We start from the raw sequence: 18,260 nt of genomic DNA on the forward strand, positions 1-18,260 counted from the left end.
ACATACATTCAATTCATTCCTCCCTGAACTAAATGGGACATCTTTGAATTATATTTCTAATGATGATAAAAATGCATATTCATATGCAATTAAAACTAAATTCTCAGCTTTAAAGAACATATCTGTAGAATCTTAACAAAAGTTTAGACTTGGTCAAAGCATTCTGAATAAAAAATGAAAATTCATTTTCTCTTCGCCTTAGTCTGTCACTTACAATTAATGACTTGTGGGTGAAGTAAAGTCTCCACTTTTGAGAAATGAAGCTGCCCTCAACCTCAATCAGATCATGGACCAGATCAGGGAATGGTGTAGTTGGTGGAGTATGAGGCTGAGCTTCAGGAAAATGAAAACACTATTGATCAGATCTCGTACAAATTTCCCATTCCATTCTCCCCTTCAAGAGGATAGAACTCTACTGAACAAGCCCAAAGCTTTATCTATTCTGGGTGTAATCTGACTCACATCTATAACTTTAGAGAAATGTCTAATGAAAGTTTCAGCAAATGCTGCACGAAAAGTTAGGTTTTGTTTTTAAGGCCTTATGTATTTATAACAGTGATAAAATCAATGTAACCTGTTTTAGGTCATTCATACTCCCTTTACTAGAACACTGTTCTCCGGTGAGGATGTCTGCTTCTGCCAGAGATTTCTCTTATAGAGATTAGTTCATTGTGGCAGATTTCTGTTTCCTAACAGCAGTAGTTATGAACTGGACAATCAACAGATGGTTTTATTGGTCAATTTTTCATAGGTTGTATTTCAACAGAGATCTTTCACATTCACAATTAATACCTGATCCCTTTTTTCAGTCAAGGGCAACCACACTCGTTGAACAGCAGCACCAAGTTGTGCAATTGGATTTTCAGAAGTTCAAGGAAATGTGCAATACATTACTACCCTAATACTACTCTCTGCATTTTAATACATTTTTATCTATTTGTTAATGCATCAATTTATTTTTGTGCCTTTGTAATTTTTGTGCCTTTGTAATAAGTGGGGTCCCTTCTCTCTGTATTTCCCTCTACTTTGTCATATTTCTTCTTAAATGTGGGCTTGTTGCATATGAATAAGTTTCATTTTCTGAATAATCATAATAATTATAATAATAATCAGTCAAAATTCGAAAAATCCTGCTGTAAATTAGATAACCAGAATAATTACTTTTAATTGGTCATCATTCTCAGCTATATAAGCCTAGAACTTGGGCTGACATTACCTGAAGAGTTACAGCCAGACGCGAGATGGCAGCTGTTGCATACATGTAGCTTGCTTCATTTGGCGGTCTGTCAGAATGTAGCACTTGCATCAGTAAGTCCATGGCAGGATATGATACCATGAAATCATAGAGAAGTTTTGGGCATCTGAAAAATATGATATTGTTATTGTACAATAAAGTTTCATACATACTTACCTGGCAGATATATACGATTGTATGGCCCACCCAGCCTCCCCTCAGGAGACAGGTGGAAGAGAAAATCTGGCTCAAGATGGTAATAGTTCCTACTCCTGCCACCCAGCGGCAGGCGGGTAGATCACCTGACCTACCTGTAGTGTGTACCGCGAAATTTGAATTTCTGTCGGGGACGACGGAGTCTATAGCTAAGTATATATCTGCCAGGTAAGTATGTATGAAACTTTATTGTACAATAACAATATCATTTTCATACATTCAACTTCCCTGTCAGATATATACTTAGCTGATTGGCACCTTTGGCGGAGGGTAAGAGACAGCTAATTAGTGACCGGACAGGTAAACAACATATGTTGTAGGTAATAAAAGTTAATTAACAATACCCTGGTTCCTACCTGTTTAGGCGGAAGATTTCATAGCTTGTGCTTAGAAGTCTGCTTCGCCTCAAAAGCTTCAGCGAGGGTGTGCCCTATGGCCGAGAACTCTTGAAAGGACTGTCAATGGGGTCTTATCCACTTACTCAACAGAACCTGATGGCAATTGTCACTGGGGTCCTATCCACTTACATGACAATATACCTATGCCTATTGGCATACAAAGGAGTACAACACTGATCCCGATCACCCGATTCTAACCGTGGATTAGTATTTACGATTGAAAGGCGTTTTCCCCAAACACCTTTCAAACAACCTAAAAACTCAACACCAAATTATTTTAAAATCACACTATATAAAATATAAGGACAAAAACAAATTTAAGGATCAGTCTTCTCTCCTTTCCCCAGCACTGTATCCGCTGATACATAAGGTCCCAGAGAGAAGCATCTCTCATATGTTACCCTCACATCTTTCAAGTAATGTGAGGCAAACACTGAGTTACACCTCCAATACGTGGCTGCTAAGATGTTCTTCATCGACATGTTCTTGTTGAACGATAACGATGTAGCAACTGCACGTACCTCGTGTGCTTTAACCCTTAACGTCTTATATGCCTCACTATCACAACTCATGTGAGCCTCAGTTATAACATTTCTAACAAAAAAAGCTAAAGCATTTTTTGACATTGCTCTTCTCGGGTCTTTAACCGCACACCAGAGGCTTTGATTGCAGCCCTGCAACTGCTTCTTCTCTGACATTAGATATCTGAGAACCACATCTAGGTTCCAACTAGGGGTGAGAGAAGTTCTTGATTTTGTTGTCTCAAATGATCTAATTAAGTCATGCAGATCTTTGTCATTCTCTATGTTCAGGCCACTATGAACACAGCAGACAACATGCTTTTATAACCTTTAATGGTTGACACTGCTAGCTGAGATTCTTCTCGTAAATACAAAAGAAAATCAGCAATTTCGGTCACAGAGGTATCGGAGGAGGACAGCTTCTTCGCCTTGCACCATCTACGGAAAACTTCCCACTTCGATTGGTATATCCGCATGGTTGAGGACCTTCTTGCTCTAGCAATTGCTTTTGCAGCTTTGCGAGAAAAGCCTCTCGCTCTGACCAGTCTTTCGATAGTCGAAAGGCAGTCAGGGCGAGAGCGTGGATGTTTTTGTGGTACCTCTCGAAGTGGGGTTGTTTGAGCAGATCTGTCCTTTCGGGAAGAGATCTGGGGAAGTCCACTATCCATTCCTGTACCTCTGTGAACCATTCTCTTGCAGGCCAATAAGGAGCGATCAATGTCATCCTCATTCCTTCCGAGGACACGAACTTTCTCATTACTTTCCCCAGCATCTTGAATGGGGGAAACACATACGCGTCTATGCCCGTCCAGTTCATTAGCATGGCATCTATCGACAGGGCTCTGGGATCGTCCCCCAACGAACAAAAGTTTTCCATCCTTCTGGAGAGGAACGTTGCAAATAGGTCTACTTGAGGTTTTCCCCAGAGACCATAGTTGCTGGCAGACTTGTGAATGAAGGGTCCATTCTGTTGGAAGGACCTGGTTCTTTCTGCTCAATCTGTCCGCTCTTATGTTTCTCCCTCCTTGAACGAACCTCGTCAGGAGTCGTATCCCTCTTTCCTCCGTCCAGATCAACAGATCCCTTGCCAGCTCGTAAAGGGAGAAAGAGTGTGTCCCCCCCTGTTTTCTGATATATGCCAGAGCCGTGGTGTTGTCCGAGTTGACCTGGACCACCACGCCTCTGACTTCGTTCTCGAAATGCTTCAGTGCCAAGTGTACGGCTATAAGTTCTTTTGCGTTTATGTGCCAGGTCTTCTGTTCCTTCGACCAGATGCCTGACACTTCCTTCGTCCCTAGTGTTGCTCCCCATCCCGTGTCCGACGCGTCGGAGAACAACACTAGGCGAGGGTTCTGAAGAGAAAAGGACACTCCTTCGTTCCTTCTTAGCGGCTCTAACCACCATCGCAAGTGGTGTTTGATGTTCTCCTTTATGGGAAAAGTATCCATAAGATCTCCCTTCTTCCTGTTCCAATTTCTTCTTAAATGGAACTGCAAGGGTCTCATATTCAGCCTCCCCAGAAAAACGAACTGCTCTAGTGACGAAAAGGTGCCCAGAAGACTGAGCCATTCCCTCGCTGAGCTTCGTTCTTTCTCTAGGAAGACCGAGATCTTTTCCATCCCTTTCGTAATCCTTTCTTGGGATGGATATGCTCGAAAACCCCGAGAATCCATCCGAATCCCCAGACAGACGATGGTCTGGCTGGGGATCGTGTGAGATTTCTCGAGGTTCACGAGCAATCCGAGAGATCTGACTAATTGTAGAGTTATCTCCAAGTCCTCCAAACACTGTTGTTTTGACTGTGCTCTTATAAGCCAGTCGTCTAAGTAAAGCGATATCCTCCCCCCCTCCAGATGTAGCCATCTTGCTACGTTCCTCATCAACGCCATAAACACCTGAGGAGCCGTCGAGAGGCCGAAGCACAAAGCCCTGAACTGATAAATCCTTCCCTGCACCATGAACCGAAGATATTTCTTCGACGAATGATGCAGGGGGACGTGAAAGTAAGCATCTTGAAGGTCGAGGGAGACCATCCAATCTCCTGGACCGAGAGCAGAGAGGACCGAATTGGGTGTCTCCATGGAGAACTTCGTCTTCTCCACGAAGCGGTTCAATGCACTCACGTCCAGTACCGGCCTCCACCCTCCCGAGGCTTTTGGCACCAAAAAGAGGAGATTGTAAAAGCCCCGAGAGTGCGGATCCTGCACTCTCTCGATGGCCTCCTTCTCCAACATCTGCTGTACCAACCCGAGAAGGGCATCTCTTTTTACAGGGTCTTTGTATCTCGCTGACAGCTCCCTCGGTGTCGTCGTCAACGGAGGTCTGTTCCTGAAGGGGATGAGGTATCCTTTCTTGAGAACTTGTAGGGACCAAGAATCCGCTTTTCTTGAAGCCCATGCTTCTGAAAATCTCAGAAGCCTGGCCCCTACTGGTGGTTGGAGGACTGGAACCTCATTTAGGATTCTTTCTCGGGACTCTGATAGGAGATCTTCCTCTTTTCTCCCCTCCTCTCTTCCTTGGGGCTCGGCTAGAAGTTCTACCTCGAAAGGGCTGTTGGGCAGGTCTTGGTTCCCTCTTCGCGACAGGAGCAGCTGGTCTAGGCTTCTTAGCAGATTGTACCAGCAAATCTTGTGTTGCCTTCTCAGTAAGCGTGTGGGAAATATCCCTCACTAACTGAGAAGGAAACAATTGTTTAGACAGAGGGGCATATAAAAGAGAAGCCCTCTGTACTGGAGAGACTGCCTTGGTTAGAAAAGAACCATAGACAGACCTCTTCTTCAATACTCCTGCCCCGAAAAGGGATGCCACTTCAGCTGATCCATCTTGCACCGCCTTATCCATACAGGTCAGAACGCTATGCAAGACTTCTGGCTCTAAAAACTGAGGGTCTTGCGTCTTCTTGGCCAAAGCCCCAAGGGACCAGTCTAGGAAGTTAAAAACTTCCAAGACATGGAATATTCCCTTGAGGAGATGGTCCATTTCGGACATTGTCCAGCTTTTTTTGGCCGATGGAAGTGCGTGTCTCCTCGCCGAATCCACCAAGGTCAAGAAGTCCGCTTCAGCAGATGAGGGAAGAGCAAGTCCCGTAGATTCTCCTGTGCTGTACCAAATCCCTCTCCTTCCCGATAACCTGGAAGGGGGACAGGTAAACACAGTCTTTCCTGCCTCCTCCTTGGTTTTAAGCCAATTTCCGAAAGACTGCAAAGCCCTCTTCATTGAGATGGTCGGTTGCATCTTCAAAAAGGAGGAAGACTTTGCAGTCTTCGTACTTGAAAATAAAGACCGAGGAGAAGGAGGGGCAGCAGGACTCAGGGACTCTCCAAATTCTTTTAATAAGAGGGCTGTCAATGTCTTATAGTCTGTAAGACCTGCCCCCTTATTTTCTTCAGAGTCCGAGACATCCTCTAATTCTTGCTGAGTTTTATTCGGAGATGAGTGCGCAACTGGAGGAGGAGGACTCCTCTCTTGGGAAGGTGAAGGGCTCGTAGCAACACCGACTGCAACCTGACAAGGGCTACGGCCGCCTGTGCGACGTCTTGAGTCCCTGCCAGGCGAAGGCCGATGTTGTCTTTTTACACTAAGGCCCTCCTGACAAGGACGATGGCCACCTGTGCGACAACTCTCGTCCCTATCAGGGGAAGTCCTTAAATGTCTCTTGCTTCTCTCAGAATCAAGCCCTTCCTGACAGGGACTACAGCCGCCTGTGCGACATCTAGAGACCCTGTCAGGAGAAAACTGATCCTGAGAAAAATCCCAAAGAGGAGCCTCCAAGTCCGCTTCAAACGCCGATAATGTTTCAGAATCATAGCGCCTGAAGCTTGATCCTTCTAGTTCATATAAGTCTTTGTGCCTGCTTGTCATATGATGGATGTCAGGCACTCGACGCTTGCTAGTAGGTTTAGGCTCTTTATGCCTAAGATCAGGCTCTTCAGGCGCTTTATGCCTGGCTTCAGGCGCTTCAGGCTCTCCTGGCGCTTTGTGTTTCATTTCAGGCGCTCTAGGCGCTTTGCGAGGCGCCTCGATTCAGGCGCTTCAGGCACGTTGCGCCTCGATTCAGGTGCTCCAGGCTCTCCAGGCGCTTTGCGCCTCCTTTCAGGCGCTTCAGGCTCTCCAAGCACTTTGCGCCTCGTTTCAGGCGCTCCAGGCGCTTTGCGCCTCACTTCAGGCGCTTCAGGCTCTTTGCGCCTCACTTCAGGCGCTTCAGACGCTTCTCACCTCCTTTCAGGAGCCTTGAGTTTTGATTCAGGCGCCCCAGACGCTTTACGTCTCATTTCAGGAGTCCTAAGAGTTTTTATTCTCATTTCAGGAGTTTCCCACGCTTTGCGTCTGATTTCAGGAGTTTCAGGCGCCTTACGTCTGACTTCCAAAGTTCCAGACGGTTTACGCCTCGATTCAGACGCCTCAGGCGCCTTCCTTATATTAGGAGATTCAGGCTCTCGATATTTATATAAATCCTCTCGCCTCGACGGCGTTTTGCGCCTGACAGGAGCCTGACGTCTGGCTGGCGCCAGGCTCCTGGCAGGAGCCTCGTCCGAGCTCTGAGAGAGGACGAGGATCTTTTAATTGGAAGGAATTTATTCTTCCTTCTAGGAGGATCCTTCTTAAGCACTCCTACTAATGAAGAAATTTGCTTTTGCATATTCTCCAAAATCTTCGTAGCTACGTCCTCTCTATCAATCTCCGATGAAGGAGAGGGAGCTTCCGAATAAACCTCCTTCCTCCTCTTTTCTGGAGGATATTCTTCCGGAAATTCTTCAGGGCTAGAATAAAATGTTGGAGACTTCCACGATCTCTTCGACGGTCTCGATAATCTATCTGAACTCCATCCTTTCTTTGACGACGAATCAGATGAAGAAAAACACTGTTTCAGGACGTCTTTCCAACGACTGTCCTTGGCAGTCTGGGACGCAACTACAGAATCTGCCAAGGAGACGCCTGACCGGTGGGGATTCTCTGAAACCTCCCTGCGGCTTTCGACATTTCTTCTCCTCTGGGCTTGGGAGCTTGAAAGAGGTCTAGGCCTGGGAGCGAGACAGAGCCGATCAGACGCACCCTCCACTTCACTGGGAACACTTTCACTGCACTTACCTTCTAGTTCCTTTAGTTTACGCTCCATTTCCAGAAGCGAAGCTTTTAGACTCGCAACTTCCAATGCTGAACTTGCTGAATCAGATAATTGTGAAGGTAAAGCTGCATGGGAGGAAACAATTGGGTTAGATATAGGCAATCGTCCGCTAACTGGCTCGTTAGAGACCGACCTACTCACACTTTTGGAAGAGGCTTTTCTAGCCCTATCCCTTTCCAACTTTCTCAAGTAGGAATCAAGAATCTTCCATTCCTCCTCATTCAAATCCTTGCATTCATCACATGTATTCAATTGTGAGCATACATTCCCTCTACAATTTTTACAAGTGGTGTGAGGATCTACCGAAGCTTTCGGTAGTCTCACATAACAACTCTCATTCACACACACTCTGAACGAAATCGAAACGTCAGACATTATGAGAAAATTCCAAATCCAAAATCCAAAAAACAGTCCACAATAGCGTATGCCAAACCAAAGATCCAATACGTCACCAAATAGCAGTCCAAAAGATCAACGGCGTAATGAAATTCGAAAGTCAAAGTCAGGAGGAACTAGCAAACGATGTTACCAGTACTGGCGACAGAGAAAATCTGGCTCAAGATGGTAATAGTTCCTACTCCTGCCACCCAGCGGCAGGCGGGTAGATCACCTGACCTACCTGTAGTGTGTGCCGTGAAATTTGAATTTCTGTCGGGGACGACGGAGTCTATAGCTAAGTATATATCTGACAGGGAAGTTGAATGTATAAAAACATAAATTAATGACAAAATGACATCTGAATACTGAAGGATATAAAACAAAATTGCCAAACCCAAACCCATCAGTTTACAGTTGCCTAATACGGCAGTCTTCAGCACTCTGGACATACATAAAAAAAGATGGACCCTTACATGGCAGATCAAGCCTCTGAACAGTGGTTCTTGTGGTGATGAAGGTAGTTAATCACTAATCTGGCCTGACTGGGACCAGTAGCGTACCAGATTAGTGATTTTGCCACATCACGGAGGGGTTGGATGATAACATAGTTTCATTCCATATGGCATCTGTGATCAAGTTAAACTACCCTCTAGACGTAATTTAATTCTCAATCCCCTATACAACAATTGCTGGTATGGAATACTTACACTAAATTTCTTTCTGTTTATGCATATTTTTATATCCCTCAACAAGCAACATGACCCACTGAATGTAACAAAAACTTAATCTAACATAAAAGAAAACTGACTGAATTCTACAACTACTGTTATGTCTATTACAATTACTAATGCACAACACATAAGAGTAGAAATATGGAGGAACAAAAGTAATGCAGAAAATGGACGAACCTTACCTAGTAACATGAGGCAACGCCATCACACAGCCCTCTCTTATACTGTGGTTATTTGATGGGTTCAGCCGGTTGCTAACTTCGATGCGGCCAAAATTGTGAATGTGATTGAAGAAGTTCTCCATTTCATTCAAGAAGCCCACTGACCCATCGCACAAAATGCGGCACTGACTACACTCACTGGGGATTTCCGGATTCACTGCTTCCCCCAATTCTACTGCCACATAAGGAATGAAAAGGCTGTCCAGAAGATGTGGGATTGACAGCGAGTTCCTGTTTGGCGAGAGAAGTAATAAGTATATAACATTAAACATTTGTCTTCAAACATGTTAGGGTTTTTCCTATCATGGAAATTGGACAAAAAAGAAGTCACTGCTTCTCCATGAGTTTAATTCCAAACTTCCAAGTTAAAGCTCAAAACTGTGGAAGAGAGATAGTTGTACTAAACAGTACATTTAAGGCACTAAGGAAAATCCCTAAACAAGAACAACTGATATTTGCAGTACAGTAATTAAACAGAAATGAGAGCTCCATTTACAATTTAGTTCCAGATTTGTTAAAATGAAGTTATTATGATATAACAAAGTTTCATGTATACTTACCTGGCAGGTATATATATAGCTATATCCTCTGTCGCACCGGCAGAATTTTCAAAACTCGCGGCAACCGCTAGATCACTGGTAGTTCAGGTGATCGCCACCCTGTTCCCGTAGCCTGGCGCTCAGAACCATTCCCATTTTCATCAGATTTTCTCTGAACCCTGTCTCCTGAGGGGAGGCAGGTGGGAATTTAATTATATATACCTGCCAGGTAAGTATACACGAAACTTTGTTATATCATAATAACGTCATTTTCATCTATGACACTTACCTGGCAGGTATATATATAGCTGATTGACACATTTGGGGGTGGGTCAAAGACAGCAACATCGTCAGAGTTTAAAACTTAAAATAAATTTTAAAATACTCTTAGGTTCCTTACCTGCTAAGGTAGCTTACTTCATAGGTCCTGCCTCTTAGCCTACTAAACCTTAGTAGCTCTCAACTAGGATGTGACCTGAGTGTTGAAGAAGCTATCAAAAGGGTCTGACAACTGGACGAGATCAATTTGTTGACAGGAAACCCTAGCCCTCTCTCTCACCACGGGCATTCATGCTAGGAAATGTTAATCCACCTGAACCACACACACACATTATCCCTAACAAACTACACTTCATAGACTGAAGAGGGAATAAACCCTCTCAGACAACCATAAAAACACTACAAACTAATTAAAATATCCTAGCATGTTAGTAATTTATGGGGTGGAAACTCCTTTGCCCAATACTGCACCTGAGGATACGTAAGGGCCCAATGTTTGACAGTTGTCAAAAGTTGTTTTGACGTTTCTAAGATAATGAGAGGCAAAAACTGAGTTAGTCCTCCAAAACGTCGTTTCAATAATATCCTTGAGGGCCATATTTCTCTTGAACGCCAAGGACGTAGCTACAGCTCTCACTTCGTGCGCCTTAACCTTAAGCAGGCCGAAGTTCTCTTCCTGGTATAGCATATGTGATTCCTTAATTAGCTCCCTTAGGAAGAAGGCGATAGCATTTTTATTCATGGCTCTGCTGGGGTCCTTCACAGAGCACCAAAGTGATTCTGAAGTCCCTCTAATACGCCTAGTTCTCTCTAGATAATGACGCAAAGCCCTTACTGGACAGAGAACTCTTTCTTGTTCTTGTCCCACAAGATCTGACAGACCCATAATCTCAAAAGAACTTGGCCAAGGATGAGATGGATTTTCGTTCTTGGCCAAGAAGTCTTCCTGAAAAGAGCATACTGCCTTGTCATGTTTCCAGCCAACATGTTTACTAATGGCTTGCAGTTCACTAACTCTTTTCGCTGTGGACAAGGCCACCAAAAAGATCGTCTTTTGAGACATCTCTTAAAGAAGCTTGACCCATCGGTTCAAACTTATTAGTTCCTAGAAATTTCAGAACTATATCTAGGTTCCAAGAAGGAGTCCTATAACGATGTTCCTTCCTTGTTTCAAAGGACCTTATGAGGTCTCTCAGATCCAAATTGTTGATAATGTCTAAGCCTCTGTGTCTAAAAACCGAGGCTAACACACTTCTGTATCCTTTGACTGTCCGAGTAGATAACCCTGCTTCCTCCTTCAAATACAGAAGGAAGTCCACAATTTGGGTCATAGAGGTACTGGATGAAGAAACCTTTCGACTCTTACACCACTTACGAAAGGTCTCCCGCTTCGCCTGGTACACCTTGATTGTTGAGGATCTTCTTGCTCTGGCCACAGCTTTGGCCGCTTCTTTAGAAAACCCCCTCGCTCTGACAATCTTTCGATAGTCTGAACGCAGTCAGACCCAGAGCGAGGGTGTTCTTGTGATACCTGTTGAAGTGAGGCTGTTTGAGTAGATCTACTCTTGCTGGAAGTGTTCTTGGTGTGTCGACTGTCCATTCCAGTACCTCTGTGAACCAATCTTGGGCCGGCCAGTAGGGGGCTATGAGAGTCAGTCTCGTTCCTTGACTCTCCCTGAACTTCTTCATAACCTTTCCTAGAATTTTGAACGGGGGAAAGGCGTATGCATCTAGGCCCGTCCAATCTAGAAGGAAGTCATCTACTGTGACTGCTTGACAGTCTGGGACTGGAGAGCAGTATGTCAGTAACCTCTTCGTAGTTGCGGTCGCAAATAGGTCCACCACTGGACGACCCCATAAATTCCACAGGCTCTGGCATACTTCTAGATGTAGGGTCCCCCCTGTAGACAGCAGTTGACCTTCCCTGTTTAACAGGTCCGCTCTCACATTCTTCTCCCCTTGAATGAACCTGGTGAGCAGGGTGACGTTCTCCTTCTCTGCCCACAGAAGGACTTCTTCCGCTAACTTGCACAACGAGACTGAATGAGTTCCTCCTTGCTTTCGAATGTATGCCAGAGCTGTGGTATTGTCTGCGTTGACCTGCACAACCTTGTTGCGGATCAACGCCTTGAATGCTTTCAAAGCCAAGAAAATCGCCATCAGTTCCTTCCTGTTCATATGCCAAGCCGCTTCCTCCTTGCTCCAAAGACCTGACACTTCTTGAGGGCCTAGAGTCGCTCCCCAGCCTGCATCCGACGCGTCTGAAAATAATACAAGGTCTGGGTTCTTCTGCTGGAGCGATGTCCCCTCTGCTAACTTTCCTGGAGTTAGCCACCATTGCAATTCCTCCTTGATCTTGTAAGGAATCCGAAACAGGAAGGAATCCGGTTGCGATTTTCTTGGCCAGACTTCGTTCAGGAAGATTTTTAAGGGTCTCATGCGAAGCCTTCCTAGAGAAACGAACCGCTCCAGTGACGATAGAGTCCCCAATAAGCTCATCCACTCTTGCGCCGAGCATTGGTCTTTCTCTAGGAAGGCTTGCACTTTCCGAAGGCACTGAACTTGCCTGTCGGGGGATGGAAAAGCCCGAAAAGTCACTGAGGAAATCAGAATCCCATAATAGACTAGCTCCTGTTTGGGGATCAGATTCGACTTTTCTAAGTTCACCATCAGACCCAATTCGTTTGTCAGTTCCAACGTTACTTCTAAGTCCTCCAGATACTGTTGTCTTGATTGGGATCTTACAAGCCAGTTGTCTAGGTAGAGCGAGACCCTGATCCCTAGTAGATGCAGCCACTTTGCCACGTTCGACATCACTCTCGTGAACACCTGCGGAGCCGTGCAAAGTCCAAAGCAAAGAGCTTTGAACTGAAAGACCCTGTTCTGGCTCACAAACCTTAAATACTTTCTGGATCCTGGATGAATGGGGATGTGGAAATACGCGTCTTGAAGGTCCAGGGTAACCATCCAGTCCCCTGGACGTACCGCTGCCAGTACTGATTCGTTCGTTTCCATGGTGAATTTTGTCTTTTCCACAAACAAATTGAGATGACTTACATCCAGCACTGGCCTCCATCCGCCCGAGGCTTTCGCTACCAAGAAAAGCCTGTTGTAGAATCCCGGGGATGAGTGGTCCAGAACAGGTTCTATTGCTTCTTTCCTGATCATGGAGGGGACTTGCTCCTGCAGGGCCTCTTCTTTCTCTGGATCGTTGTAATGGGCCCCAAGGTCCCTCGGGGATGTAGAAAGAGGAGGCTTCTTCGGGAACGGGATCTTGTAACCTTCCCTGGCTATCGTGAAGACCCAAGGGTCCGCTCCCTTGTTGTGCCAAACTTCCCAAAACTCCTGGAGTCTGGCCCCAACTGATGACTGGAGGACTTGTGCTTCATTGTTTGTTAGCGGGCTTCGACCCTCTCTTGGGAAGACCCCTTTTACCTCTAAAGGAGGGGCGAGAAAATGTTTTGCCTCGAAAGGGCTGTTGAGGCTGTCTTGACTCTTTAGGCGTCTTCTTAACCACTTTGGGGGGCAAATATTTCCTTACAGATGAAGTCAAAAGGTCCTGAGTCGCCTTCTGAGTCAAAGATAATCTGATCTGAGAGAGGGGAGAAAACCAACTCCGATTTCTGCGCATTAGAAACGCCCTTTGCTGCAAAGGAGCACAGGAGGGACCTCTTCTTCAACACTCCTGCCGTAAAGAGGGACGCTAATTCGTTCGCCCCATCTCTCAGGGCTTTGTCCATGCAGGACATAATACTGCTTGGCAGTTGAGAAGCGGACGATTCCTTGTTTTCTAATGTGCGAGCCAGCGCTCCCAAGGACCAGTCAAGAAAGTTAAACACTTCAAAAGTCCGGAAAATGCCCTTCAGAAGATGATCCAGCTCTGAGGAGGTCCACCAAATCTTGGCCGCGTGCAGAGCATGTCTGCGGGAGCTGTCTACAATGCTGGAAAAGTCCCCCTGGGAGGAGGCAGGAACTCCCAGGCCAAGACTTTCCCCTGTTGCATACCAGACCCCAGACTTCGAGGCCAACTTGGCTGGCGGAAAGGAGAAAGAAGTCTTCCCTGCTTCCCTCTTTTCCTTCAACCAGGAGTTAATCCTTTGAAGGGCTTTCTTAACAGTAATAGAAAGAGTCATCTTCAAAAACGACGATTTCTTGGGGTTTTTGTTCCTTGAAAACTGCGAAAGGGGTGACAACGGAGCTGAGGGCTGAAACTCCTCTTCGAAGATAGACAGGAGACAATCAGTCAACCTTTTATAATCAGAAGACGGAGCTTCAACATCTTTCTCCTCTTCAGAAGCTAAGTCCTCGACGTCTTCTTCCACTTGACGAAATCTCCTGTAAGCCGACGTCTTTACCAAGAATATCCTCAGCGTACGGATCCAAAACTTGTTTATCAAGCGAATGTTTCATTTTGTCATGACGAAAGTCTTCTCGGAAGAGTCGGGAGGAAGACGGGGTAACGTCCTGCCGCCTGCGTCCATCGTACGTCTATCTGGCTTGTTCTTGCATCCTGCGTCCTGCATAACTGAGCTCTCGTCCGTCTTAGCCGGTACCGTGCGTCCTGTCCGAGAAACCGAAGGATAAGGAGGAGGCAAACTCTGATCAAGCGTCCTCTTGGAGGACTTAACGGGGAGAAACGGTCCTTGCGTCTCGAGGAAGGCTGATCTGTTGCTTCCCAAGACTTAACCAAGTCGGATAATTTAACTTGCATCTCTCTGAGAAAGTCTCTAGTGTCCGTCTCCTGACGCATTGCACGCGAAGGCGGAGAGCGAAGTCGTGAAGCACTCGTACGACGAGGAGACTGGACTTGCGGTCTGCGAGACGGCGAAGATACAGGAGAATGCACCTAGGACGCAGAAGGATAGTCCCTCTCAGGAGAACCGCCTGCCATCGAACGTCTTGCGTCCTCCCTTGAATGAAACGTTCTTCTTTTAACAGGAATATCGTCCTCATCCGCACTAGATGAGAAAACCTCGGGGCTACTCCATCTCTCTTGTGCGTAGCCGAGTTCGTCCTGAGATGAGGCTGGTCTGTGCGTCCTCTTGAGTGGACGTGATACGACCGCATAACGCCGATACTTGCCTGACGCAGAGCTATCGGAAGACGAAAAACACTTCCCAGTGACGCCTTTTCTACAGCGCACTGCTGCAGCCTGGGACGCAACAGGACTGCCTGAAGGGACGACTGATCGTATGGGGACCCCTCTCGCCTCCCTTCGACTGTCGACATACCTTCTCCCTTGGGTCTGGGAGCTTGGCAGCGGTCTAGGTCTAGGAGCACGAGAGAGACGATCAGCTGCCCCCTCCACTACATTGTCACACACATCAAAAGCACCCACTTTATCAGTAAGACGCTGAATCTGATTACCCATAGACGCTAGGGCAGCAAACACTTGAACATAATGTGAGTCCTTCGCATCCTCAGAAACAGCAGAAGGCGCAGGAGAAACCTGAGGGGAAGGTGCTACAACTTCTACTTGGGAAGGAGGTGGAGAAATAGTCACTGAATCATTCAAGGCCTTACTAGAAGAGCCTGACCTCTCACTCCGAGATACAGATCTCCTAACTCGATCTTTCTCCAATCTCTCCACATATTTCATGAGTCTTCCACTTCTTTTCATTCAAACTCTCACACTCATTACACCTATTGTCCCAAGTACACACACACACTCTACATTTCTTACACACAGTGTGAGGGTCTACCGAAGCTTTCAGTAGTCTCACCTTACATCCCTCTTTCACACACACTCTAAAGATAACACTAGAATCAGACATTGTAAGAAAAATCCAAAGCGATTGCCAATGTAACTTTCCAATATGATACCAAAAAATCCCTCCAAAATAGTGAAAAGTCAGCAACGAGTTCGAAATCCTAGCAGGGAATCCTCAACGATGTGGACGGTTCGGCTGGCAGAGAAAATCTGATGAAAATGGGAATGGTTCTGAGCGCCAGCGCCACGGGAACGGGGTGGCGATCACCTGAACTACCAGTGATCTAGCAGTTGCCGCTAGTTTTGAAAATTCGGCCAGTGCGACAGAGGATATAGCTATATATATATACCTGCCAGGTAAGTGTCATACATGAAAATGGAAAATTCAGAGGCCTTTTATAGAAAATCTAATAAATCAAGTATTAAAAAGAAAGCCTTTAACCAACACTGGAATAGCAACAAAATAACTTATAAACACTTAGTATTTAGAAATTTTGATTAGCTTTTAAATTCTTCTTATTCTCATGATGGTTTATGGGAAAAAACAGAAAGATGCAGGAAGTTGACAGACAATGAGCTCATGTAACACTGCCTACTATTAGCATTTGATCAAAGAAAATATCTATATAATTTTTCCATGAAGTAAGGCCTCTATTTCACATCATAAGTTGATCACAACTGATTTATCAAAATAAAGTATACCTAAAACTTACTTGGCAATAGTTCTAAGCATCTGTGTTGCAGATTTGTGTATAACCTGAGCTGTTGAGAGGTAAGTCATTATGCGGGGCACAAATTCTCTGCAGACTGTATTTATAGCTTCCTTGATAAGAGCAATCTGTGGACAGAAATTTTACTTTAATCCATCATCAACAATAATGAATACTGTAAATGGAGAAATTTATTGTTCCCTAAATGTAGAAGGACTAGTGTAATACGTAATGATTTTTCAGAGCATATTCTCTAAAGAAAAAACTGATTACGACTGTATATTTTATAAATGATGACAATATAAATAGTAAATCAACATTATCTATTAAAAGATGTTGTTTCGTAGTAGGAAAGAACAGGCATCCTCAAAATCTAACATACAGCAAGGACTAAGATTTCAGCATTCCAAGTGGAGTTAACTGGTCAAAGAACTTGAGTAACTAGGAAAAGTGGACAATTTTGACATTTTCTTCCACATATACCGTACTTGTATTATTTGATCATCTGAATGTGGATTGCTTTATTTGTTATTTTTTTGATATGGGGGATTTGCAGTCCCTAACCACACTAATTGAACTCTGCGTGTTGAGCATTATGATAAATTATGATAGCTGTAATCGAAAAAGAGCCATCGAAATGTAATGGCACCCATACTTTCTTTTCTCAGGCTACAAAGACATGCATTAAAGCCTCAGTTGGCATGAAATTTGTCTAAAATGAAACTGCAATGTACCACGCCATGGTCAACTGCTACTATTTCATAATTTACCAAAAAATCTTAATTAAAACCCATGAACATTGTACCCACAACTGTTTCATTGATGAAATGCCTCTTCTAAAATGTTTTCAGTTACTCAATACCCCCAAGGTCCATGGGCACCAGGATAACACATTCTTTATTTTATTCAACATAAAAAAATTGCTCAAGACTTCTGACAACTCTTGGTCTGACTGGCTAACTGCACCTTTCTGGGCAACAAACATCAGTATAAACAGGGGGATATGGCATAAGACTGGCCTGGACTGCTTGGAATCAGTTTATAATTTATCAAAATGGCATTTTATCACTACCTTACAAAATATTGCTTACATTAAATATTCCTTTGATACAAACTAAAACTGAGATAAATGAAAGTGTGAGAGAGAAAGAGAGTGAGTTTTTGTGTGCTTTGCACATGGACATGAAAACTCACCTGCCCAATAATTCGAACCAGCAACTCCAACAACTGAAGCCATTTATACTCGTCTGAAGTCAAATCAGAATATGCTGACTCGGAGCAAATGCTGGCACTTCTAGTGAGCTGAACTTTGGGACTCTGTAACATTATGACATGAAACCAACTGGCTAATTAGTAACAATGGAAATATAAACAAAATGTAATATATGCAAAGCTTCCTTAGATATCAAATAACTGAGAATATGTAGAATATGCATACAATTTCCAAGATTTGCCTTTGTCTCACTTGGCTTCTGAAGGTATTAAAAACAGGGGTGTGCCAAAGGTGACATTTTTCTAATCTATAAAAACTGAGTGGTATAGAACCAAATTTTAAAGTGCCATCGTATAACTTTTATTTCATTTTGAAAATCAAAGCACACAAGACACAAAATAGGAGGAAAACACTGTCCAGTCTGGGACTTGGATGCAACAAAAACACATTAAGTACCAGGTCAGTATTATAAAACAATTCTCAAGGAACAATGTGATCTGCAGTATTGTACATATATGGGAAACACTGACAGAGAGAAAAACAAAAGACAGTAGCAGGTACTGGTGTATATTAAGGATCAGTGTTAATCTTTTGATGTTCATCCTGATTGCAGAAGCAATAAAGGCATGCTATAAATAGGCCTCTGCAAATTATTACATGTAGACGACCTAGTTTTAACAGCAGAATCTGCGAAATAGGCACAAAAAAATCTTTAAATTAAGAAAGAGCAGATTGGAGAGAGGACTTAAAATCAATGTAAGCAAAACAAAAACTAACGGTGACTGGGAAGGAAGTCAGGGGGAGAAGAGAATTCTGTGTTATAAACAGGCAGGTCTTCAAAAAGTAGAGCATTTCTTTTACCTGGAGGGCACACTGGACAGTGGAGTGGGAGCTGACAGAGCAAGAAATAGCTACAGCATGGATGAAATGGATGCTAGAAAATATAAGTATCCTATAAGCAAAGAGAGAAAAATCTTGGGCTGAC

General features: G+C 44.3%; 1 protein-coding gene across 1 annotated transcript in view; it reads right to left on the reverse strand.

Annotated features, from left to right (window-relative positions):
* Positions 1-18,260, reverse strand: part of LOC135218605 (uncharacterized) — a 38,508-nt gene that overhangs the window by 3,817 nt on the left and 16,431 nt on the right. The window contains 4 exon segments of the mRNA XM_064255034.1: positions 1,217-1,361; positions 8,786-9,055; positions 16,066-16,190; positions 17,257-17,379. Coding sequence (XP_064111104.1) covers positions 1,217-1,361; positions 8,786-9,055; positions 16,066-16,190; positions 17,257-17,379 — 663 coding nt within the window.

Source organism: Macrobrachium nipponense, chromosome 9, assembly GCF_015104395.2.
Source record: "Macrobrachium nipponense isolate FS-2020 chromosome 9, ASM1510439v2, whole genome shotgun sequence".
NCBI lineage: Eukaryota > Metazoa > Arthropoda > Malacostraca > Decapoda > Palaemonidae > Macrobrachium > Macrobrachium nipponense.